A 27,361-nucleotide genomic window follows, 5' to 3' on the forward strand; every position below is an offset into this window, starting at 1 on the left:
AGAATGCAGTATACTGACTCGTATAGCCCAAGCTGACCAGATTCTCTTAGTTAGTGAACATATCCCATCTCCACTGAGTAATGTTGATAGTATCTATGAGCATAGTGATGTTGCACTTCCAGGACTAGTTTGTAGATTCATTCTTACTATTGCTGTGTAACTATTTGAGTCCTTTGAAAATGTTGGTTTATTAATATCTTATTTATTCATGTCTGCTGTATTATTTTTATTTTGGCCTATTTATTATTCATTATCTATTTATTGACTTTTTTATTTAAGAAGAATAATGCTACTTGAGATGTTTTTAAAATGGCAACCAAGAGAAGGGAATCATTTCCTCTGCATTGTTGAACAAGGGGGAAATATTTTAAGATATCAACTATGAATTGTTTTATATATCTTATTATTTATTTGAAATACTGGGATCTTTTGTGCAAATATTTTGTAACTGAAAATTTTTTAATAATTTTCTAAAGATTTTTTTTGCTTTTGTTCATATGATTTTCCTTTTTATTTCCACAAACTATTTTGAGACACCTGCAATGAACTGGGAATAATGTGCTGTACATATTTAGTATTTATTTGGTGATGAAGAACAAAGTGATGGTGTATATTTATTTTGTATTGTCTATGTGTTAATGATGGCTGTGTATGGATTAGTCTTTAAGTTGCTCTTCAAATAAAGGATAACCCACAGTGAACTTGTACTGTACTTGTAGTTGTATTTGAGTGATTTTTTAGTATTGACTCCTACTTTTACCTGGTATTACTTTTACATGTATGACTAGTGATTACATTGAGCTCTCTCATTTACAGTAAAACAGTCATTCTGGACATAGCTTCCCATAACTGATGCTATAGCTTTGTTGTTGAGAAAAAAACATCCTCAAACCTTGGCTGGAATGTGACCCATCAAACTATTCACATGGACCACAGCAAGACCTGATTCTACTAAGATAGATCTACTAACATGGATCAACTAGCATGGATCTAGTGACATGGATCAACTAGCATGCTGGTGCAACATTTGTCCAAACTGGACAAATGAACACGGGACGGCCGATAATTCATTAGAACTGAACTTGCGAAGATAAGGAGAACCAAAGCAAAGGCTGGACCATCAACCAACCCATCAGTATTGACTAGAACTGAAGTTTAGTTAACCATACCATAAGTAGTGACTAGGTCTAAGATCCCTTTTTCCAGGAGAGAACCACGGTCTCACATTTGGAGGTGCTGGTCCTCATCCCAAACTGTTACAATGCAATCAGAGATCATGGTACAGAAGCCAAAGGACGACATCATCTGCAAACAGCAATGTAATTCCACCTAACTGGACTCTCTCCTGTCCTGGAGAGTCCGGGATATCCAGCACCCTGATCTCCTGTTCATGAATTTAGCAAACAGGAGGGGGGGCAACCTGCATCCTTGTCCTGCATCGGAGTCCAATGCCCACCTTGAATGAGCTTGACTTAATATGAAGAATGCGAACCTAGCTCTCACTACATATAGACAGGATTAACAAAGTCCCATATCCCCTTGATTATCTTATCACACATAATATCTCAGACAACACAGATCATGATGAAACTCGGGGGAATGATGCATCTCACCCATTGTGTTTGAGTTTGGCTGTAGAATGAATGAGAAGGTGGAGCCGCCAAGAAAAACCAGCCCATATTGCCTAATTTGGTCATGCAGCACGCCCGTTGTGTCCAGTCCCACCAATACATACAAATCTGATAAATGATCATTTTATTTGAATGTGATCTCCAGTTGATCAGCTGCCTTCATCTCTTCTAAGGAGAATACAGTAATGTTACCAAACATAGTTTACAGCATATTAAATACATACAAGGTGATTTAGTATAAAATGTCAGAGTACGTGTTGTTTTACCACCATAAAAATATTTAGCTATATATATCACCATAAACCACTGTATGGCAGCAGTCCATGCAAACTAAGAGATGAAGAACCCAGAAGAGCATTCTCCCATTGTGTGATATTACTGAAACTTATTTGCATACAAAGAGGATTATGGGACATTAAAATTGTGGTTAAAATGTGTGGGTTTAGAGTTTAACTTAAATATTCACAATAATACAATTTCTACTTTTTATTGTACTGTTCAATAAAGAACAGAGAGCAGTTCAAGAGTCAATTTGTGCAAAATTACTTTTATAAAGCCATGACAAAGTTTCATAGTGTATAGTGGAGTGAAGTCTCACTTCTGGCTGAATAAATACAAAAAAATCATCATATGGGGGTAGGAGAAACAGAGGAAATTAAATTAGCTATTGTGAATATAATTCATTGAAGAAAAATGTTGTTAATTATGTATTCCTACATAGGTTGGCCTTGGTCAGCCTTCAGAACTTCTGCATTGACTTTAAGCCAAGGCCAGTTTTCACCCCTTGATCTCACCACTGTGGTCCAGTGTTCAAAATTACACTAATTAGCCAAAGATGGGTGCTACAATTACAGGTCAATATTAAAAAGGTTAGGTCATATCTCCCACACCGCAAGTTGGGATGACAAAAAATTTGCTCAACAAATTTGCCTTGAAAACCATCAATGTAGCAAACACCACAGTGGATTTTCCAGCATTTTTTTGAAACATTTTTCCCATAAGGCTTTTTCATTTACTTTTTAGCCAAATGGGTGACTGCGTCATTTGTGGGAACATGTTTGCTGTTGCCTTGTTAAATTCTTCAATTTATTTATGCAAAAAGCAGGTAAGGTGTAGCTAGACAGGCTACAATCTTTGGGATTCAGCATCCACTGATAAACAGAAGCAAGTTTGTTTTTCTCCAAGAAGGGGAGTTGCAATGCATCTACTTTTGATGACAAATCACCAGTCTGCTGGTGATGACATTTTTTAATGCAAGGAGGATTATGGGAATTATGATCAATGACTTACGTAAGTAAGTAAACTGTGGAAAAAGTCAATATGGTTAAGTGGGTACAGCCTAGGTTTCCAACCATACTGCATATCTCCATGTGACATCCTACCCAACACAATGCTGTAGTTTTACTGGTATAATGGATCTGCCCTCCAAAGGCAGATCTTTTGTGTATGTCATATCAACAAAAATGACCATAAATGACATTAAATAATATACTAAGATTCACTTCTGTACCAACAGTACATTTCGTTGGGGTAGGAGACAAAAACAGATGAACTGAAGTTATGTTTTTCAGTTGGACTACTCAAACAGTTACTGCTCTTTGGCTTTGTTGGGTAGTATTGTTAACTTGATACCACTGTGTTGAGGTACAATATTTTCCTATGTTGAGGTGTCCCAGTGTTGTACAAATACTTTCTACTTTTGGATGTTGAATTCCTTCTTGATGTAAAAGCTAGATTAACCACCTGTGATATGAACCATGTTTGTTGGGAAAAAAATGGGTGCTGGGCTAATATACTCAATGAATGGAAGGAAAGCCAGTGTACTCTTAATCTGAAGAAGAAAACTGGCAGACATACACAGGTATAAGATTGAGAGCAGTTTGAGCTCCACTTCGGTTCATAAAAGGCATCTTAGTTGAGGGAAGAAATAAATTGAACTTACTGGGGTGCAACAGAGAATGTTGCTGAGCTTGAAAAAAAAGGAAAGACTAAGCTAATCAGAAATATCTTTCAAATTTCAAATATCTACGCTGGGTGTGTAAAGCTCCTACTAGCATATCCAAAGAGAAAAAACAATCTCATTCCTGGGTGAAAAAAAAAAAAATATTTCACTGCTCAATTATCACTTTATTTGTTCATAATACTGTGCTTAACTGCAGAGTACAGACTTTACTTTAGGAGGAAAATGAAATGAGCCAAAACACAAACCAAGGAAACGATGTAATTTACTCATTTTAATGGTTAAAAAAATATTTCTTTGCGCAAAGAGACAAGAACAATACGTCCCTCCTTGCTGAGCAGAAGAGGGACCAAAACAATGATGGCCACCATTTTCAGACTCAAATGATGACAGGTGGATCAAGATAAAGATGAGGTAAATGTTTTTGAGGAGAGAAAACAAAAGAAAAGGCACAATTTACAATCAATCATGCCCCAAATTCACAATAATAATAATAATAATAACAATAATAACATAACATCAGTACAGCTTAAAAAAATCTGAAAATCTGCAACAACAAAAAATACAGACCAATTTTATTATACAAGGCAAAACTTTGCCTGTCAGGCGCCTCCCGTCTGCTCTAGCTAACCAAGGCTTCTGTACACTCCGGAGCCCCGCCAGTCCTGCTGCCTAATACTGTACAGGTTGTAGTTCTACAGCCTAGGGGGATTTCAACACACTATCTGACCAGACAGGACACGCACAGTTTGGAGGGCCCGATGCAGTCGTCATGGCAGAAGGCACCGCAGCCTTGGCACATGATCATGGCTTTGAGGCGGCACGAGCACTTGAGCGCCACCTCCTCGGCGGTGCTGTCTGCAAAGGCCTGGATGCTGAGGGCGGTCTGACTGGAGGCCAGGCGGGGGCGCAGCTGGAGCACGCCGTCGGCCAGGCTCCGCGAGAAACCCCCGCCGTCCATCACCGACACGTTGGCCGTATAGCTCACTCCGCCTCCGCCCTGCTTGGGCAGCTTCCCGTACAGCTGGAAGGGAAGAGAGGAGGCGGAGGAGGAGGGCGAGGGGGACGAGGAGGAGGGCGAGCCGGAGGAGTAGGGAGCTTTGCCGTGCTCCTTCTTGGCCATCCTGGCTAAAGTCATCTCCATATTGAGCAGTCCCTCCATCGCCCCTCCGCTCAGGTAGCCGTCCATAGAGTTCCCGGGCTCCTTTTTGGTAACACTCATTGGTGTCATGGGGGAGGATTTGGCAAAAGCCTGGCATGAGGGCCGGGCGTTGACCTCATTCTTGACGCTGGGCGCGGGAGACGGCTGCTGTTGGTGGGGGTGGGGGGGCCGCCAGTTGATCTTAAAAGTGGGCACCACCTCCGAGGGGCAGGGGTCGGCGTGGGAAGGCGAGGGGCCATTCGGCGTGGTCCGATTGGCCGGCTGGGGCCCGTCTGGAGTGGCCCCCTGTGAGGGCTGAGGACCCAGAGACTCTTTGATAACCACAGACTCAACAGCCACCGCGATCTGGGAGCTGTGGTCTGAGGTGCGTCTGGAGGAGGAAGAGCAGGAAGAGGATGAGGAGGGCGGTAGGGAGGTGATGACCGGCACGGCCCCCGGGGCCTGCTGGGACTGAAACTGCGGCATGGCGGGGGCCTCCATCAGACAGGAGACCCCGCGGCTGGCTGGAGACTTGCTGTGGCTCTGAGAGGCCAGGGCAAGGTCTGGGCTGGGAGACTGGGCTGAGAGCTCAGGCCTGCCGCGGGGCCCCGGGGTCCTGGCCGCCGGAGGTCTGGACTGGGGCCCCGGCAGGCGGCTGATCTCCAGCCTGTTGGCGGAGTGGGGAGGAAGGACCTTCTCCAGGGGCAGACTGCCCTGCAGCAGCTGGGTGACCAGAGGGTTGTTGGCTTCCACGCTGGACACCGGCCTGGCTGAGCTGGCCGGCCTCCTGGAGGCTGCGGCAGCAGTGGGGGGCGTGGCAGAGGGCTTCAAGCCCCCACGACACTCCTCTTCTGCAGAGCTCTGGCTGGAGGCTCTAGAGTCGTCTCCGGGCTCCATTTTGGCCAGAACGTTAGTGTGGCCCCTGAGGCCTTGTGGGTGGGCTGTGGGGAGAGGCTGGGGGTCGTGGGGATGGGGGCGGCCGGGCTGCGAGTGAGCCAGGCCGTTGGGGAAGCAGGGCTGGATGACGGTCTGACCGTGGCGGTTGGACACGTGGGCCTGGATGACCGGCTGCTGGTTCTGAGGAGTGGGGTTGCAAATAACCGGCTGGCCGTTTCTCTGGGAGCTCAGGTGGTGGCGCCAATTCTGGTCAGGGTGATGCTGGTCATCCTCCTGGCTCTCGTTCTCACAGTCGGAAGCCGTCTCGGTAGAGTCGCTGTGGCCGCCGGCCTCATCCTCCTTCTCTCTGACTGAGGAGGCCATGTGTGGAGGAGAGGAGGCACCAGTCTGCTGTCTCTCTATAGCTGAGGGAGAGGGCGCCTCCTGGTGGCCAACATGGTGGGAACCGTGCTGGATAACACCTCCTGGTCCGGGTCCCTTCCCTTGTTCTCGCTCCCTCGACTGAGAGGCGCTGGCCAGCGTCTGGATAACATCTACGCCCTGGGCCCCAAACCTGGGAAGAGAATCTGGGATGGAGGTCGGGACCAGGGGGGGACTTTGACAATGCTGCTCTGCCCTCTCTGAGGCGGCGCTAGCAGGGTCAGGCACCTGGCTTTGCCTTGCATGCTGGGTAGCCACAGACTCAGATATAGTGTCAGGCTCCAGAGCCGGCGAGGCAGCCGTCTTGTCTGACAGCCCATTGGAGGAGCTTTGGACCTGGGCTGCTGTCGCTGCCGCTTCCTCTCCAGCCATCGGCTCCCCAGCTGCCTCCTCTCGAGGTGGGGTTGGGGTGGGTGTAGGGGTCGGGGTCTGTGGGGGCTCTGATGACAGGGAGGTTGAGGTAGTGGACAGAGAAGGGGAGGGCTGGGGTGTAGGCTCTACATTGGAAAGCTGTAGTTGTGCTCCAGACGAATGAGCGCCTGCAGACGATCCCTGCTCCTCCATCCCACCACCTCCCCTTCTTCCACCTCCTCCTCCTCCTCCTCCTCCTCCGGGCTCGACAGGTCCTGGATGTTCTCGCGCTCGTCGTCCACTGCTGCGATCCGGTAGCCCAGCAGCAGCCCGCAGCCCGACCCCGCCCGGCCCCGGCCCGTCGCCAGAGGCTGCAACAGCAGCAGCGGCCTCGCGCTGGGCCCGGGCCTGCTGGGCGCGGGCTTTGATGTCCGCCAGGGTGCGCGCGCCCCCCGTGCCCGACCGCCGCGAGCCCTCGCCGGGGGGCACGATCCGGGGGCAGATCTGGTAGGTGGGGGGCCCTTTGACCCAGGGCGGTTTGATTCTGGACAGTTGAATCTGGGACAGGGACAGAAGGACAGCAAGTCAAAATCATATCTGAATGCCGGCTGTTATTTCACTACCGAAGTAAATCAAATCAGAGGCACAGATCTTGTATATGGAAATAATGCAATAGGTTCATCTTGAACTCAAGTTTACAGTGTAACAATAAGAACCTGAGTCAGCTAATAGACTATAGCAACATAGGCCTAGCCCCTATAACCTGCTCCACAGAAATTCACTTTCCCTCTTCCTTGACTTGGAATGTATGTTGACCAGAAAAAATATAGGCTGGACTGTAGTTCTTACTGTTATAGCTTGATATCTCTCACTGGAGGTAATTTTGTTAAAAATGGTAATATGAAATTAATTCAACTGCACAGTGGCCAGCTAAATGCAACCACAACCCAGAACCTCCCAGACTTATTGGGGTGGACTCGTACCCGGATTGGCGGGACCTTGGGCTCTTCTGCTGTCGGCTGCGGCTTCTCCGAACGGACACCGTCGATTGTGGTACGAAAGGACTGACGGTCGTCAAGCCGCGGCCTCTTTTCGGGGAAGCTGGAGAAGGCCTGGGCCTCATCTGGCCTCCTCTTCTGCTCCTTGGGCTGGGCGGCGGGCACAGGGGTGGCGGCTGGGCTGGCAGAGGGGCTGCTCTCACGGCTGCTGGTGGCCGTGCCCCCAGTGATGGAGGTGACCACGGAGGCAGTATCATCCAAGGGATCGGCGGCGGCGGCGGCGCTGGAGGACGCCGAGGAGGAGGATGAAGAGGAGTCGAGGCCCGCGGCGAAGGCTCCCTGTCTGTCGGAAGGCGAGGAGGGGGAGGAGGCCGGGGAGGAGGCCGAGGAAGATGAAGAGGAGGAGGAGGAAGGGGAGGAGGTGGAAGCAAGTATGGGTGCGGCCTCCTCGGGGAGCAGGCGGGCCGTGACTTCTGGCTCCTCGTTGGCGCTGGTGGAGGCCGGGCTGGGGCTGGGGCTGGGGGTGGGCGTGGGCGTGGGCGTGGGCGTGGGAGTAGGAGTGGGAGTGGGAGTGGGCGCCGGCACAGTGGCTGGCTCCGCAGCAGGGGAGGGCTCCGGCTCCAAGGAGGCACCTTCGGCAGGGAGCTCCAGGCCAGACTCAGCCTGCAGCACCACTTCACCTTGGACCACCGTGTTGTCGGACATGGGAGAGCCCATGGAGACTGCCGAGGTGTCCAGTGAAGCGCTGGCCTCCGCCGCTTCTGGGGACTGCAGGGCCGGAGGGGTGGCCTTGCAGAGGGTCCGGCGTGCTCTGCGGCGAAGGTCGGCCCGGGTGCGTCTCCTCATCCTTCCGTCTCTCCTCCGTCGACCCACGCTGCGCCTCTTGGGAGCGCCGGCTGCCACCACTGCCACATCGCTGTCCAGCACACTCGCTGCGACATCAGTGGCTTCGCTCATAGTCAGCTTCAGGGACTCCTCTCGCGTCAGGCCAGACCTACAGGTACAGCAACAAAGAATCAGCACTTTGAGTAAACACGGAAAATCAATGGCGATTCGCTGTATTCACACAGTGGCCAAAATAGATTTATGTCATACTCAAGGTCAGGCTACAGCAACTACATTGACGGGACCATAAGCCGTGCTGACACCAGTAGTGTACCCATCTATAACGTTAGCTAACACTGATCTTAAGTCAACTACTTCATGTTGTTAAGGTTATATTTATCTCCAAACTCTCCATCCCAAGTATGACTTTAATGAAATGCATGCTCTCTTACTTTTGGCCATGGTACTCTTCGAAAAACTTCTCCTTCCATGCCTCTACCTTCTTCTCTTTCTCCATTTCCTGCCGGAAACGCACCTGCATCTCATGGGTAAACTCACCTGAATAGGTCAAACACATGGCAAAGATTTAAAGACCACACTACTAAAGGAAAATGCATGCTCAAAAGCATGCAGATTTGTCTTTTTTTTGCATTCCTGTGCTCAGGACCAATCTATACATCCGGTTGCAGTTTCTGATCTGCATACATTTCTGTACGTTCTCTGCATACCTATCGGTACGTATTCTGGGCACCTTTCTCAGCATATGCTACCTCCATCAGTAAATATGTTCCGATAACAGGCAATGATGTACATGTACCTTCCACAATGTCACTTTCTGTACATATGAATCCTCCATCTGGCGTTTTGATAAAGTGAATAGCTAGTAATACGTAAAATAAGTATAGATCCAAATCTCTCACCCTCAGCAAGCCTCTCTTTCCAGCTCTGGGAGGCGTGGGTGAAGAACTCATTGTTGAGGGCTGAGCTACTGAGTCTGGCCATGCCATCAGGTCCGATCTGCAGGGAGACAGGAAATGATCAGGACAGCACATAAATGAAAAACAAAACGGGACGGAATAGACAAATGGCAGCAAAACACATGTTCCCATTTGAAATGAGTAGGAATTGGGTTTCCAATAAGGGCAGAGTTCATAAATTTCACAGATGTGTACACATTTTATTTGGGGGTCACAGTTCAGTGTGTTTTTGTACATAATACTTATGTACTTATGTTTTTGTACATAATACTTATGTACAAAAACATACTTTTGTTCATAAAACTTAGCCATATTTCCATAATCCAATGATTTTCTTTTCCATTAATGGATAGTTATGTGATGAGTATTTTAGAAGAAAATCACAAATACACAATGTTATGGAAGAAGACCGAAGTTAAAGTAGTAAATTCATGGGCTCTCTCACCCTACCTGTACACAGAGAATCTGTGGCCTATACCGGCATGTTCATGTGTAACTCTTTTGCCATGCACAGTGCTTAGGGGAATTACAGTATGCACTGTTTAGGCGGGACAGAGCCATGCATAAGGGAAATCCAGTGTGCGCTTGTACACCAGGCAGTACAGTAGAAGTCAAGCAAGTGTCCTCCAACTGGAGGTTGGTGTGCTGAATACAGCAAATGCCGGTATTTAAAAAAAGGCATTGAAGGTTTGCTCAATGGAAAATATGCAATTTAGAACTTTCTCAGCCATCATAATTCATAATACATGTCTGATTCAATCTGATGTTTATCAATCTTTTACAGCTGCAAAACACATGAAAGTCTCTGAAGTTTGGCCATCACATACTATCTGTCCTTGTATCAAATGCTCAGACAACACGTTTTAAATTCCCAAGTAAATAATACCTTTAAACGGATAAAAATAAATTGCAATAAGAGCCAGTAGTGGGGTCCGAGCATTTCAACAGGGAGTGGCATGCTGCAATTACAGATGAAGCTTTTAGATACATGCTCAGATACACTGCAACCCTATAGCAGTGAGGAATCAGAACAAAATAGCCAATACCAAATATCTCAACAATGGAACAAGATACAGAGCAACAGTCTGAGGTGTTGACTCCTATCAAGGAAACAATGACATAGGACCCAGATGTCCAAAACACTGGTGTTGTCCTTTCAGTTTCTAATGCTGCGTATGAGTGACGAAGCCGGTGGTCAACTTGAAGGACACAAACCAACGTACCTGCCGGTCGACCTCGGGGAGCAGCTGCAGCAGCTGTTGTTGAGAGTGTGCAGGGAAGGCGGAGAAGGTCCTCACGTTGATGAGGGCCCTGATGTTGGTGTTGACCAGGATGGAGCCTGGCGTTTCAAAGTCAACATCCACCCCTCCTCGGCTCCTCTTCATGGGCCCTGCAAGAACAGAAACAAGGCCTTTAACTCAGCCACTCAGCCTGGTGCTAAAGCTAGCTGCAAGGTCATTATGGATAAAAAGCAAGAGTATCACATAGCGGGGGCCAGTCAGACACTGGAGACTGGCTGGAAGGATGGATGGTGGATGCTGGGTTTACTGGTGGGGGCCATAAGCAGCAAAGGCAGACACACACGAACGAACAGGTAGAGAGGTGGTTCCCTTGCCCAAGCAGATTCTTGGCCGTCCATGGCACACGTTTGGACACCACTGGTTTAGGCTAATGGCTCAGATTGTTTTGTATTGGCTGGGGAATTCATTCAGTGATAAGTCCAAAGTAATAATATTAAAAGAAAAGGGAAAATGAAAGCACAAAAGTTGATGATGATGTGTATGTTCCTGGAGTGTGTCAGTGTTATTAAGTGAGCTGTGGGTGTGTGAGTGGGCTCAGGAAAGCTACTGCATGATGTGCAAGTTGTATGAAAATGTAATGGGTGTATGTGTGCGTGTCTTGTGTTGGTGTATATGTATGCATGTGTGTGTGTGTGTTTGTGTGTGTGTGAGCGGATCTACTGTTGATGGTGTGTTAGCGTGTGTGGGGGTTCAGGTTTTGATGAAGTTTTCAATTTAGAGAGAAACAAAAAGGCATCATCACGCACCTACATCACATCTTTGAAAACAACTCACTGCTTGGCTTTCATCAATTAATCCAAAAATACAGTATCACTTTGCACAATACTCCCTTCAGCAACCCCCACTTCTAAAAAAAATTTAAAACAATATCAAACTCAAAAGACTCAAAACTATACAAACTTTTATCAACAATAGACATCACCACTGTCTCTCCATTAAAGCTGCAATAAGCAAAATTTTTGACCACTAGAGGTCAACACCAACTGCAACACATTTATACATAACACACAGCAAAGCCACTGCACTACGGAGGCCTATCAAGGACAAACATTGCAAAGCATTTTGCATAAATGCTAATAGCTAAGCTAACCGTACAACGGATAAGTGTCGCCGGTTACCAGTAATCCTTTGCTAGATCTTTCTCCCGCTGAAGGTTACGTGTCCCACAATGACAAGTGAAGAGGTTGCTAAGTTTACTCGCTCGCTTCATCGATTCCGCCATGAGAAGAACTTCAGGAATGGGAGGGGGTGAGGGCTGCTTTTACACAGCGAGGGAGGAGACAAGCTAGTTTTTAAAAAATGAAAAGCTACTGAATGGAGCAGGAGAAGCTTTGTTCCGGAGTGGAATTTGACAACAAGTTTTAGAAAAGAGGTGAAAACAGCAACACAGCTGCTGCTGTGTGGATGTTGGTTTATATCTTTACTTCTCAATGAAATCTCCACATAGCACACATTAGTTTCCGGATTAGTTATAAGGTCTGATATCGCTTATTGCAGGTTTAATTAATGGGAGAAAGATCTGTCCATCTCTGCCGATACAGACTTTTGGAAACAAATCTGCTCTAATACTTTCACAATACTTTCATCCACTAATGCACAATTAATCCAATACAAAGTCAACCACAGTGCACATATCACTCTGCAAAAAATGTACAAAATGGTTTTTACTGACTCTGAACTGAAACCCACAGACTCAGTTCTGTCAGATTTAACATCTCACTGGTGTCTTGTCAGGTGTGTGTGTGAATTTGTTGTGTTTCCACCAGGGCATAAATTTCACAGCGTCATGCAGCCATGGCCGTCAGCGCCCCTCTGTCTGACGAGATGACTTATACATTTTGGCAAGCCCTGAGGCCGGTGTGGCAGGAGTGCCCTTTTTGAGTGAGTGTGTGTTTGTCATTCTTTTTCCCACCAATGCTGGAACCCAAACAGGCGTCTTAGATTTGTTGATGTTTGGCTGGATTTTCATTAGCTGGTGTCATAGCTACAATGTTTTCATATTATCGAGAATACAGCCAATCACAACAACGGACAACCAGACTAATATGTTCAAATGGAGCACGACCACCTTTGATTTAGTTGGCTATCTTTAGTTGACTGATGACTGGTGAAATTCTGAAGGTATTAAGTAAGCGAACACACTCACTGAATTGATCAAATTCTATACTTTTCCTGACAAAACTAACTCTTAATGATCATATCGAAGCTTCCCAATTCTATCGTTTTTTCTGTAGATAGTTTTTCTGTAAATAAGACTAATGTTAGTAGGAGTCACCAAACATTTGGTGTTGACGATTAGCGAACAGTTACGTTGCGTGATTTACCAAGTCATGGCTCCAGATATTTGTTGTCCATTCTCAAGTGATGGATCAGATTAGACTGAAGAGACATTTTCCTTTTCTGAAACTGTGAATGAAATAAGATGTTGAAATTATTCAAGGTTATTCAACTTTGAACAGCTTATGATTGTTCTCATGATACATTCTCGTAATGAATGTATATGACTAATCCAATGCTTAATTTTCATTTTATACATATAAATCCTAAATGTTAATATATAGCCAAATGCTATATATATATGCTTATAATTTCATACTGTTCATGTTGTTTTTCATATAGGATATAGAAAAGATATCAACTATTTATATTTAGTCGAGTGGTTCTCCTCAATTTAGTAAATGGCCTTAGTGCCCCAGCAGGTGGCCTTAATGCCCTAAAAAACATTGGTAACTTTTAAGGTGAAACAGCCGTACCCCAAAAATGATTAAATTTAAGGCCTGGTTACCACAGTATTTTAGTACAGAATGTCAAAGCTTACAGATAATGTTACTTTTATTGAGTTCATGTTGCTGCTTTGTACTATGGCAGGGTGATCTTCACACTCAGCCAGGGGAAGCAGAAGTGACACTTCACTCATCTAAGTGGACGCTATGAAATGTCATGATGGTGTGGTAAAAGTCATTTCGTATTGGTTCGCTGAGCAGTATATAATGAATAAAATAAAAATATTTGAAAATTGTAACTAAATATTCACTGTTGCAATTTTAATCTCCCATATTAATCTCCCAATCTATTGGTTTATATGGACTGCTGCCATACAGTGTATGCACGGTATGGTGATATACGTATATATAGCTGGGACTGGACACAATCTTGTCCTGCTGATTCTGAATCTGAAATGCGCCCAAAAATCTGCCTTGATATTAGCTGGTGCTGCCAAATGGCAGCCATTTTTATTATTGACAAAGGTAGTTTGGTCAAGTGGGGCACACAGTTTCTGAAGCCACCGTGAAGCGATCTACAGTGCCACCTACAGGAGCGGGGTCTTTATAAAAGTGAAAAACCTCTTCTTTAAAACAACGGGGTTTACGAGTATTGACATCAAGATTTACAGAATTGATTCTGAAATGGAAAAAATAAAATCGTGATGCATTTAGTGTATGGAGTGCTGGGTGGAAAAAAGAGACTGTGACTTTAGCTGATTACCAAATACAAGAATGCCAAGTTGGTAACGTGTCCTTGTGGAGAATGTTCTATCCAAGTTGTCTTGGAAAGAACAAACTTCTCAAGAATGAGAAAACAGAGAAGTGTCCTTACAGTTTGAGCTGGGCTGTGTGCTTGACGTCACACCATCAATTAAGACAGTGACCCTAACCCTTTTTCATATCATGGACCCCCAATTTATTCCACATTTGAGCCACTGACCCCCATTTGATGAGATTTTGTCTCTCAGACCCAAATCTGAGAATATTTTTATTGTTAGATATGATTTTGTCCAGAATTCCATGACTATCTGTATTGTAGGTAGAGAGATAACAGTGAAACTATGATCAAAACAGTCATTCTTCTACATTCTCTAACTGTGTTAACTTCTAAATGAAATAATGCTGAAATTTAACAATTCATCAACTGGGGACCCCCTGAAACCCCCTCAAGGACCCCTGGTGGTCCCCGGACCCCACGTTGAGAACCACTGAATTAAGACACACAGCTGTTTCAACCGTGTCTTTGTTATAGACTATAGTGTTGTTTGGATATGATGCGTTGTTCTTGCAAAGAATCTTGGGGCTTCCCAGCATTCCCATGAACTTCCGGGATCTTTATCCGTCCTTCATCCTCAGCGTTCTTTTAGTTTGGAATCGTACTTCGGCCGGTTAGATATTACGTCAAACATATGACGGAGGACATGAGAACGCACAAGAACGCATATTGTCCTTATCCTCTGGACTCTCACATTCCAAGGAAACAAAGGAAGTGACAGACTGAGTGTGTTTCTTACCTGAAGGGACGTGCTCTCCATTCACTTTGAGAGGAGTGAGGACGACGCGAGGCATCATCACCGCTTTCTTCCTCTGCCTCCCCGACTGCAGCAGCACAGAGAGTGGGACGGACAGCAGGTGGACACAGTACAGACATCAAAATGGATGTTAGGAATTAAGTTCGGGAGACATGACTAATTTCACTGCACTAAACTTGAGTTATGTAACCAACTAACTGACTACATAACCCACTAACAGCTCTTACTGTTTTTTTTCCAAAAATATAAACGCAGGTAACAAAAGACTTAATTCCTCCAGCGTTCAATAAGCCTTTACGAGTTGTGATACTCCTTTGGGAGATGATAATGCGATACCAAAAATTTTGACAATTCAAAAACCATGCCATGGCGAAAATCAAAACTGAAATTACAACTGATTTATAACAACACAGTTAGTTTCAGATTTCTTTTATCCCAAAAGTAATCTAACTTCTAAAAATCTTTTCCCTGTAACATTCCCTGTATTTTGCACAATTTCCATACTCTCAAATGCTCTCAACCAGCATGGTTGTCAGTATATATGATTATTTGTATTCATTTGAAGCATGATTTTCTGGATTTCTATAACCTGTGTGTAAAATGTTTAGTCCAATCTGTCTGCGCTACACCAATTTGTCCATGTCTCAGAGCCCACTGGATAGAGGATGTCAGGCGGGCCGTACCTGTCTGGAGCGGCTCAGTCTGGTTTGGGCGTGCTGAGCATGTTGGGTGTGTTGGGTCTGTGTGTCGGTGCGTCCCTGTTGTCCTGCTGCCCTGCTGAGGCGGGTCTGGGGCTGGCTGGGGGGGGCCTGGAGCTCTGTGGAGCAGGAAGCACTGGACGAGCTCTCATCCACCGAGGCTACAGTGGAAAAGAAACATGTGATTTACAAATTCACTCTGTTGATACCAAGTGGAGATCCATGCTCCTGCAACCCACATTTGGGTCCTAACCCTGAAATATTGTCCATGTAATCAATAAACTGACATTGAGCCATGTTACATTGGTGCCATTGGTCTGTTAGCAGAGGAGCTGGTGATAATAAAACAACAGTTTTTGGTATTTTGGATTCTATCAACAGTGATTTGGTTCGATGTGCATTTATGGCACCATTATCACACCATGCCCCAAAGCAGGCTCAGTGGTACACACAAGCACACACAATTAAAAACCGTGACTGTACATAAAACATCTCTGATCTAGGCCACGGCTGCCTGTGTCATGTGCACATGTAACCATGGCAACTAACATCCATAGTCAGAAATATATATACACCAGGGAGAGAGAAAAAGAGAGAGCGGGAGAGAATCACTGGTTTAGCACGCTGTCCTAGTTGAAAAGACTCTATTCATCCTGTGTCCTCTCATATGAACATCCAGGCATAATTCTGCCATCAGGGCAATTTAGAGGGGTTTTAAACTTGACCTCTTGAAAAAAACATCCCATTTTGTTTTTTTTTGACCTGTGCTTTATGTCCTGATGGGAGGACATGAGATACTGACTTCAGCCTGCCAGCAACACTATCAGCAAATCCATTGTCCCTCAATCCTGTAGTTGACAAAGTGGGGACCAGGAACCCCCAACCAAATGACTTGTTAATTTGAGGTCATTGTTTAGGAAGATTTAAAGGAATAGTTCACCCAAAAATGAAAATTCAATACTACATCAACAACAACTAAATCATCCCATATGGGTCACTGGGACTAAATGTGCTCAAAATGGCTCTAACTGGTGTGTGTTGTGGTGTTACCATCGTTGTCTCCACTGGCGGCAGCGGTGGTCTCGGTGGAGTCACAGCTCTCCTGCTCGGTGGCCTCGGTCGGGGCGAGGGCTGGGCCTGGGCCTGGAGAGGTGCTGCTGGAGGCCGGTGGGACGGCGCTACCAGCCGGGTCTGTTGCCGTCTCCGACTCTGCCGAAGTCTTGGTCCACTGGAGGGCATTCTTCTGCAGGGGGACACAGCATAGAGTGAGCGGTTAGCAGATCATCTGAGGAAACATCCGTGCTCTCTCCATGTATCAACTCTGTGGTGTGTTGCACGCCAAATGTTTGTGACTTGCTCTGCTTCCTCCAACTAAACGGGATTAAGCCTTCATACCCACCGGTCACATCTATTAAAATCTGTCTACACATAGCAATGCAATGTTGAGGTTGAGGGGAGTTAACAGTTTTCATTTTCTACCAATTCATGAGTTTGTGGTCATGCATAAATCTACCCTTACATTTAAGTATTCAAAATAGTATTTCACTTAAAGGGTAACTTCGGTATTTTTCAACCTGGACCCTATTTTCCCATCTTTTTGTGTCTAAGTGACTAAAGGGGACAACAATTTTTGAAATTGGTCCAGTATTGAGCGAGATCGCTTCAGCCGGCAGCCGCAAAACGAGCTTCAATGTCAACATTATGGAAAGGACCCTACAGAGAAATTAAACGTTTTTCTTTACCTTTCGCTTGATCCAGTCTGTGTGTAACTTCCTGCAACAACTCAACTCTCGCGAGACTTGAGCGAGACTTGGTTACACACAGACCGGATCAAGCGAAAGGTAAAGAAAAACGTTTAATTTCTCTGTAGGGTCCTTTCCATAATGTTGTCAGACACTTATAATAACAATCTGAGCCTGTCAGTGGCAAAAACAAGCACTTTTAGTGGACGTACATTGACGGTGTGATTTGCCCCGTCGGATTACATTGCAGCTCGTTTCGCGGCTGCTGGCTGAAGCGATCTCGCTCAATACTGGACCAGTTTCAAAAATTGTTGTCCCCTTTAGTCACTTAGACACAAAAAGATGGGAAAATAGGGTCCAGGTTGAAAAATACCGAAGTTACCCTTTAAATAAATTAATCAGTTTTTAGCATGCATACTGCTTTGAGTTCATTAACAGCCGGTCACCAATACTGGCTACCTTTGGTGTCCATATTGATGTCACTGGCTTGATTTTGAGCAAAAAACAAACAAAATAAACATTTTGTGACAAAATGCAGAAGAAAACTTCAGAAGTAATGCCACCTGTCAGCAATTATGAACTACACATTGGTATACAGATCATATAGATCTATATGTTAAAAAACAAATCATGTATAATCATACCTCAAGTTAGCTTGCCACCATTAAATATAGTAGAATCCAACAATAAGTTAACGATTTCAACTCATTTATAACACCTGGTGCACTACCAAATCAAATGTTCCCATTAATGTTGCTCTGCTATTCACAGTGAGCGCTGCTACCGATCACAGCCATCACAGCATACAGCTTATTGGTCTCTGTTTCGATCCACTATTCCACATGGCTTCAGAAAAACACAGCAGAGCTGCATGCTGCTATTAGGACAAACAAGTAGCCTAGCACTTGAACTTAAAACAGTGAACAGCTACAACTGAATGATTAGCGGGCCCAAATGTTGGGTAAGAATGGATAAACCCAGTGATGACAGGGAGATCCATCATCCAAGTGCGAGCAAAAAATTGTTTTAGTTGCCAAAAAAGGATCATTAGCCCTCTTGGAATGGCATTAGCACTACCAGTGGAGGTTGGAAATTTGATCTTACCCAAGCACATCAGTCATTTCACTCAGTCATCTGGACAGTAAAATAATTTACTGGGGGAACGTGGTCATCCAGGGACACGCCACACAGCTTCATGAGTGATGCTGGTCCACCCTGCCACTGGTTATATGACCCTTGTATACTAGATGCCAGGTTAGCAAGTCAGTACTTGTGTGAAACACCAGATGTCAATCCAGACATGATAAAATTCCTCTAGGACGTCAGAGTTAACTCAAAATACTATAGGTGATTTAAGCCAGAATCTTTACCAGGGTAACCACAGAAAATCACTGACATTCCGGATGGGATCAAATTCCTGGGGTCCTGAGGTAAAAATGACCAATCACCAGACCTCCACTGGTAATACTAATGCTGTCCGGAGACGGCCACTGTCTGTCATTAGAAAATATTTTGGATACCAACCAGATGGTGTCAAATGGGTCATGAAAACATAATATTTGAACATTCACTTGCAGGGATCAACTTTTGTAATTTGGGCATTTACATTTTTGTAAATATTGAGCTACGTCATTAAACAAATTTTATAGTTAACTAACTACATAGTGTTCAAACTGCTGAGCAAGAGCTATAGCATAGAATCCTCCACTAACTGCTTTCACTAGTAGTTATATATTTATCAAAGCCATGCAAGCTTCAAGAAAGTGGCGAACAATCTGGTTCAGTGGGAAGGTAACATGGCTCCATCCAGCTATTTCTACCAGCCAGGAAGACTGAGCTAACCAAACTAGAATGACAACATTTCAACTCATACAATCTCTGCCCTCATTGACAACATAAAGTAATGGAAGTGATGCTTTTTGTTCATAATCTCGCACCAAATAACGCACCAAATATTTGAATATTTATTTAGACCACGTACTAAATAGTCAACCATGAGAAAATTGACTTATCCTTAGCTGCACCTCAAAGTAAAAACTAACCAATCTATTGAATCACCTCAAGAATCATCACTACATCCAGTAGGATGAACGTGTGATGCATCCCATCCTCTCATTCAGGAACACTGACCAGCCAGTTTCCCTACTTTTGTTCCCAAAGTCACTGAGACCAATAATGGTGATTAAGCATCATGATCACAATGCAAAATAATGGAGATGATTATTAGCAGCTTGTTGTTGGAGGTGGTGTACCTTGAGAGTGAAGAGGCTCATGCGTCCCGGCAGCTTGAAGAAGATGCTGTTCTTGACTCGGTCTCCCCTCACCTGGGAGTGCAGCATGGTGACCAGACAGGCTAGAGGAGCTGTACCACTGCGCGCACACACACACACACACACACACACACACACACACACACACACACACACACACACACTCAGAGTTCAGTTACAGCTTATCTGATTGGGCACAGGCTCACAATACACAAGCAGGAGTCAGAAAGCCAGCCACTTGTAATTGCCACTAGGAGATTGATGTGGATGTTTTTTTTCCAGTCGGCAGTTTGTATTTATGGGAAATCCAATATGATGTGAATGTGGCATCAGAGAACTTTAACTTTCTACTTGCTGACTAGCTTAGGCTGGTTAAAATAACATATCTTCTACCACAATACACTCAAGTTTCAGGTAATCAAAAAAAAAAATCAGATGTAGGCAGTCTCATTGCAGTTTAAGTTACAAAATTTTGATCAGAATCGACTGGAAACTTGGAAAATAAGGGCCAGGTTGAACATAACCGGAATTATCCTTTAGGGTGCAAAAGTGTAGTAAAATAATTTGGTTTCCTGAAACCAAGACAAATAATCGTGATGACAGTATTTGGCTAAATAATTGGGATCATCATTTTTGCCATAATCATGCGCCCTAGTGTCGACGTATGACAGAGTGCATATGAAAGTGTGTGAGAGGAGGCGTTTAGTCACAGGAGAGACGTAGTCAGAGATGTAGCTTTTAAGTTTACCCAACAAAGCCCCAAAGTCTCCCAACTTACCTCCTGTTCAGATCAGCAGCGTGTCCAGCAGTCCAGCATCGGATATTGGAGGAAATAAGAAAAACCTCAATGAAATCACAGTGATTCATGATCGAGTTCTGTTATGTGTGCTGTGTGTTCAGGTCAGCAGTGATCCATTATTGATAGAAAATTTAGTGACAACTGAAGGTATTAGATAAATACAATAGGCAGTGTGTGGATCAAACCCTCTATCACAGAGGACCAGAGTTATAAATGTAGCCTACATTAATTTATGCTTAATTTATACTTTTAATTAAAACAATCCACAATAAGAATTGAATATTACATTTCAAAACTTAAATGTGGCAAGGAAAATTAATATGCCATTATTGTACGATAGATGGATGAATGAGGGCCAGTGTCACTGAGTGGCATTATACTCATGTTTATATCCTTATATCCGAATGTGGGCAGTTTTACACATCTCCGACAGCTAAAAACTAGCACACACGGTTATAAACATGTGTGAGCAGAGCGGAGCTTACTGTAGAAGTTTAAATTTCACTGTTTTTTTTTTTACAGTACTAGGCTCTGTCGGGTTGGAGGTGATGCAACAAGCGTCAAGCTCCTTTCTCGTGCATTGGAACAGCAATTAAACTAAGTAAAACAAACTATGGAGATACAGTAGGTCTGTCTGATGGCGACTATAAGACTCCTAACATTGATACAGCAATCAGGTTCAGGAGAATTGCCTGCATTGTATTATGATAATAATTGCTGTTTAAAAAGTAGCAGGCTGGAAAGTAATCAGTCAGTAATCGTCTAGACAGCAGCCAACACTTTTGGAAAACACTGAAAGAGTATGTCTGTGTGTGTGCTCATCTGACCTCATTTCCTTGAGCCCCTTGGTCTGGATGACGTGGAGGATTTGCTTGGGAGTCATTGGGGCATCGGAGAAGTTCTCCAAAACCTGTAAAACATCCACATTGTCTTTACCATATAGCTTGACACTGACCTCTAAATTATTTACTTCTACAAAAAAACAAACAAAAAACAAAATCACTGAATATAAGACAAAACAGTGAGTAAATCTAGACTCAAGAGTGACTCACTCAAAGGCTAAAGGGGCGGGGACATCTGAATTCGCTCTACGATTTCTCTTTACTCATTGCGGCGAAAAAGGATGTGATGTTATGCTTTGCATCACTCTAGTGCGGGGTATTTCAAACTTGTGGCAGAGGAGACCGTTAGATGGTTTCTACAATAAATTACACTTTGTGAACAACCTCACATCATCTTTATTCATTGTTTAGTAGCTGGTTAAGTAGCTAACTAGCTATCAATCGACTCCAATTCTATGCTATTTGGTTTGCACGCTAACGTTAACTGTACATTACAACAGGAAAACCATGAATGTACAATCTATATGATATAATATTATGGATTCCTCCATGTTGGATTTTTTCCTCAGGAGGTCAACACAGCCAAACAAGTGTTTCTATTAGCCAGCTGCACAACCGGAAGCATTTGTTTTTAATCATCCTTTGCGTGGTTTTCAATTGACATCAATGGGAAGAAAAACAAATTTCCGTAGGTTGATGCTAATGTGACCACGCCTTAAGGCCAGCAGGGATGCAGAGAATTTTGACACTATTGGCAACGTGAGCAAGACACTGATTTAAGCCACTTTGAACGTAGTCTGATATTTGGTGCCTCCTGTGATTTTGGCACTGCAGTATCTAGAGTTTACAGAGAATGATGTCATGACACTCAGAGGAGTATCTCAGAACCACAACTGGTCCAGCCTTGAAGTGAATGGACGACAGCAGCAGAAGACCATGCCGACTTCCACTCCTGCCAGCTAACAAGATGAAGCTACAGTGGACATGTGATCACCAAAAGTGGATGATTCAGGGGTGGAAAAACGTTGCCTGGACCAATGAATCCTAGTTTCTGTTGTGACCTGCTGATGGCAAGTTAAAAGCATGAATCCATGGATGCATCCTGTCTGGTGTCAGCAGTACAGGCTGCTGGTGGTGGTGTATTGGTGTGGGGAATGTTTTCTTGGCTCACATAAGGCCCTTAGTACCAGTGAAGCATCATCTGAATGCCACAGCGAACCTAAACATTGTTGCTGAACAGGTCCAGTCTAGCCTTTGTCAAATGGAAATTTCAAGCAGGATAAATATGTTTCAGGAACTTGACAGTAGCTTTAGCTCAGTCCAGATCTCTTTGGGATCTGGTGGATCACTGCTGCATGGACCAAGATCCTTATGGAATTTCAGCATCTTGTTGAATCCTGGCCTTGAAGAATTCAGGTTGTTCTGCAGGCAAATATGAATTTATTCTATATGCGTTGATAATGCATAAACTTAAGTTGTTTTGTACTGTTTTTTACTAGTGCTCCTTGAAAATCTATGTTGTAATACTACAGTTGATAACCACGTTTAGTCAGTCTTACCTCAATATGTTTTGAGTGGAACACAGTTTGCTGAAACAATGTATTATAAAATACATGTAAAATGTATTATGGATTAAGTGTGACAGTGATGTAAGCCTAACCGACTCCCTTTTCCCTAATCTGACATCAGAACTCCCCATCTCTTCACTGGGTAATCAAGTTGATTAAGCTGAACTGAACTTGAACTGTGCCGTGGCAGCATGGCTCGCCTCCACCATTATTTTCCATGGAAAGTACTATATATTTCATCTGCCCAAATGAAGGAGCTGTAGGCTATAGAGCTTGGGGGACTTCTACGTCTTTGGCAGGGCAATCCCCAGTCTTCCCTTATTGGGGAATCACCACACTGTGAAAAATGAAACTAAGATTTTACATGACTCTGTGCTGAGGTCATTACAGGAAAAGACATGAGGTGCCACCAGTATGAGTACCATGACAAATCATAAAAAGAAAGCATTTTGTGCTACAATGATGTTGATCTCTTAATAAAAGTCCTAAAACATTTACCTACATAATGTGTGCAACTGGAAGCCCTTATTTAATTTACTTCATGCCTCATTAGCAATGCTGTCAGTCTGACATCCTTCATTTTATTAGTCCGGTTTGTATTTCCTCCCTGGCAGATATTGTAAAGTTATTATGCTGGTTTAGTCACAGTTGCATTTCTAGGGCGACACGTGGTGTCTCGATGGGAGAAGTGGAGCAGTTGTTTGTGTTAGCTTTTTTGTTATAGGGCTGGTTTCGCGGACAGGGATTAACCCTAGGCCTAGACAAAGGACTTTTTCAATGGAAAGGCCTATCTCCATTGAATTTTTTCTTTAGTCTAGGACTAGGCTTGATCCCTATCTATGAAACCAGCCCTTAATGTTCAGGTTATTTGACAGAAAAAATTCTATTTTGTTATTTTTTAATGAAGCTACATTCAATTCCAACAGTTATAGTTGGTCTTTGTTGTTTCATATATTAGGCCTAATTGGAGAGATGAGAGCACAGTGCTGAAGACTAGATTTCCCAAGCCCTAACTATAATTTAAATATAACATAGAGCCTACAGGCCATTTCCATTTTGTGCTTTCAGATTCTGGCCAACATTCTGCTCTATTATGTTCATGGTGTCAGTCAAATGTTTAGATAATTCCTTGAATGAAGTCTAAAGAAAATATCCATTGGTTTTCAGGGGCATAAAAACTTGACATTTTCTAAAATAATCATGCCTTGTTCGTTAACCTGAATGAATGTGGAAAATTATTCACTGCAACGTACATCCCTACTCAGAGCTAAAATGTGCCCAGAAGACCACAACCAGTAATTATAATGACAGTGATATGGCAGAAAGCTACTGTAAAACCAGGCTGTGAGCAGGGCCAACACATGGTGGATAGAAGCTCTGACAAACAACCTAACAGCACAAAAATAGTAAGGACAAAACTGTATAAGAAATACGCTGTTGACTTTTGTCCTTATTTTCTATAGACATCACAAGTAAACCTTCTGAAGCCAAGACACTCTTTCACATAACAAACTACTCTCTCTTTCAGTGCTGAGCCTATGTACTGCTCCTCTTCTCTCCAAAGAGCAACAGAGGTTTGATACCAAATCACTGATGCTGATGTTTGAAAGCAGTCTCCGCAGAGCACAAAGAAAGACGGAGAACAAAACAACATTTATGATGAATTATTACATGGCAAGTTTCAGCTCAGCATGTAACATCTTCCCACAAAAGGGGAAAAACAAAAAATAAAATGACAAGACAACCCTGCAGTCTGTCTTCCAGTTTCAGTGACATTGTCAGTTGAATTTTTCTGTGCCTTCGTGAATCAAACAATTACTCCGTTGTACAGTACAAAATGCATTTTAAAAAGGGGCATTAAGTAATCAATGACTCTATCGGTGACCAGTAGGAACAACATTGACAGGCCTCTAGCACAGCTTATGGTGGCCTATAGGCATTGGGAGTGTCTTGAAACTCCAATGGGTTGGGAGTTTTTGTTCCAAAACATAGTGCGGGCCAGAAAGGATAGTGGTTCTATACATATTATGGTAATTTGATGCTATGGGGTAGGAAAAACCTTACTAATTGTACCTTTAAACATGTCAGTGAAACTACAAACTAGCAGACTGGTTTAGGCTTCAGAAGCTTAAGTGATCAGACCGAGGTTAGCTGGTAGTTCTGGACGTTCCGAACTGTGTTAGACTCTCGTAAACCCCCACATCCTCACCACAGCTCTGCAGTGACATGTGGGCTTGATTTATAAATACACAGGCGTGTGCATTCCCAGTCAACTTGAAAGTGGCGCATGGCTTTGTGGCACTGCAATGCATGGATGCTGTCTGACACCGATATGCCGGGTCCTGTAAAAAAAGGGTTTGGCACAAGAACCCAGCCACACCCTCAACTGAATCCCTGTGCATTTCAGTTATTTTCACGGCCATATTTAAGAGGTTTGGGTGGCAGGGGTCTTTGACGCGTTCAAGTCAAATGTGCCCATACATATATTCAAAGAAAACAAAATATATACAGAATCAAAACTAAGTGACTGAGGTCATCTGAATGAAATTACATGTGTGGTTTCACCAAAAATAGAATAGGAAGGGGCAGTTAATTCATGACTACCAAGGGAAAAGAACCCTTCACTCTGGATTGGTGTAAACATAAAACAGAACGAAAGAAACTCAATCCAGGACACTGGTGCAAAAATACTTTTCTTGTATAGTGACTGATAGCTATAGACGGCTCTTATTAAACTATATTTGTAGAAAACACAGCTATCTAACCAATCAAAACACAGTAAGTAGTGAACCTAATGCTCTCTCATTGAGAATGAAAACACTATGGAAAACCACAGCTGACTACAGTTGTACACAGACCAGAACGTGTGCATTACTTGATGCTACATTTCTTCAGTTGACCCTTACAATCTAACGCAAGTTAATGTCAGTTTTACACAAAATAATAAAAAGGTTAGCAATCAAAATCCTGGCCTGGACATAATTGGTTGCTAGCTCGCAAACGTTTATCTATCTACGTTAACTAATTTTATATTCAGTGCTTTCCAATGCATTAATCTAGTTCATCAATTGATAATATTCGGCAGAGCAAAGATATAGAAGAGGTTTTATTTTTATTTTCCATCCCAGTTTAGCCCATTCAATGCTAGCAAATGCTTCAGTTACTTTTAGTTATTAGCCTAGCTAGCCTAGCTACTGTGTTATGGTCAACAACATTAAGAGTTTAACGTTAACTGGTTTGATTCCCTCTTACTAACCAGTTCATTTTCATTCAAACAAACTGTTTAACCGTTTAGTAGCAGGGCTTTACGTTGGTCGGGTTGCTCAGATGGTAATTAGCGTTAGGTTAGCTAGCTTGCTGCCTAGCAAACAAAGGGCTCAAAACGGAAGAGCAGATGTTAGCCAGTTAGCTTACGTTAGCAGCTAGCGTTACCTAACTCCTCATCATGTAAGCAGCTAGAAAGGCACACTGCAAATGTAAAATGTTCCTTCGCTATTAAATCTAAGTCAAACACAGCCTCCTGCTAGCTAGCCTAGCACTGCTAATAGCTGGTATCTTAGCAAAGCCCAGGCTGTTGTCGTGAGGAGAATGTCCGAACACAACAAGGCATCTGGAACCGTCACTTCACATTAATCCATACATAAATTATATGTTCAAAATGAGCAATTTACCATGCGAGCTGCCTCAGCCCAGGTCCGCTCCTTCTTTCTCTTTTGTTTGTCCTTCATTTCCTCTGCGCTGGTGTCTGCTGCTAGCCTGCTGTCTGTCTACAAAGCAACCTCAATACGGCGGCGGCTTAGCTGCTTAGCAAAATGGCTAACTAACTAACTAGCCCCTAAACAAGCTGTTCCCTCTGCTGTGGACGATGCGCTAGTCTCTGCTAGTCTCCGTTAATCTCCGTTACTCTGTGTCCAGCGCCTTGTCTAAACTAGTCCAGCACACATCGCTTCTCTTCAGCATGGGAGTAGTGTGTGAATGCAGGCTGGCTGTAGTGCTGCTGCAGGACAAGCCTCTCTGGAATGCAACAACCAGGTCAAAGGTCAAACCCTCTGCAGGAATGCAACAAAACAACTCAGTCCAGCCCTCTGCATGCAAATAGTAAATATTATCCACTGCTGCATGGAAATAGTAATTATTGTCCACGTCAGAATTACTCTGTCCATTCTTCAGCATGGAAACAGTAAATATTATCCACCTCGGAATAACTGAGTCCATCCCTCAGCATGGAAACATTAATGATTATCCACCTCAGAATAACTCTGTCCATACCTCAGTGTAGAAATATTAAATATAATCCACCTCAGAATAACTGAGTCCATCCTCAGCATGGACATATTGAATATTATCCACTTCAGAATAACTGAGTCCATCCCTCAGTATGAAAATATTGAATAATTTCCACCTCAGAATAACTCTGTCCATCCCTTAGAATTAAAATATTAAATATTACCCACCTTTACATAGAAATATGAAATATGATCCACCTCTGAATAACTCTGCCCATCCCTTAACATGGAAATATGAAGTATTATAATATTCTAAATAATATCCAGTCTGACTACAGGATCTCTTCTTTCTGCGCACATACATGTGGTAGGCTATATTTATTTTAAGGTACTATTATGGTACTTTTAAGGTAGGCCT

General features: G+C 43.7%; 1 protein-coding gene across 1 annotated transcript; it reads right to left on the minus strand.

The window, feature by feature from the left end:
- Window positions 1–3,852: 3,852 nt before the first annotated feature.
- Window positions 3,853–26,679, minus strand: asxl1 (ASXL transcriptional regulator 1). Its single transcript, XM_071927555.2, has 12 exons — window positions 26,389–26,679; window positions 21,135–21,217; window positions 20,287–20,289; window positions 19,491–19,608; window positions 16,547–16,739; window positions 15,482–15,657; window positions 14,781–14,865; window positions 10,424–10,590; window positions 9,144–9,240; window positions 8,676–8,781; window positions 7,384–8,392; window positions 3,853–6,958 (listed from the first exon to the last, which is right to left on the minus strand). The coding sequence occupies exons 1-12, from the start codon at window positions 26,443–26,445 to the stop codon at window positions 4,313–4,315; spliced, it is 4,740 nt and encodes a 1,579-aa protein (XP_071783656.2). The 5' UTR covers window positions 26,446–26,679; the 3' UTR covers window positions 3,853–4,312.
- Between the last annotated feature and the right edge of the window lie 682 nt (window positions 26,680–27,361).

Source organism: Centroberyx gerrardi, chromosome 14, assembly GCF_048128805.1.
Source record: "Centroberyx gerrardi isolate f3 chromosome 14, fCenGer3.hap1.cur.20231027, whole genome shotgun sequence".
Classification (NCBI taxonomy): Eukaryota; Metazoa; Chordata; class Actinopteri; order Beryciformes; family Berycidae; genus Centroberyx; species Centroberyx gerrardi.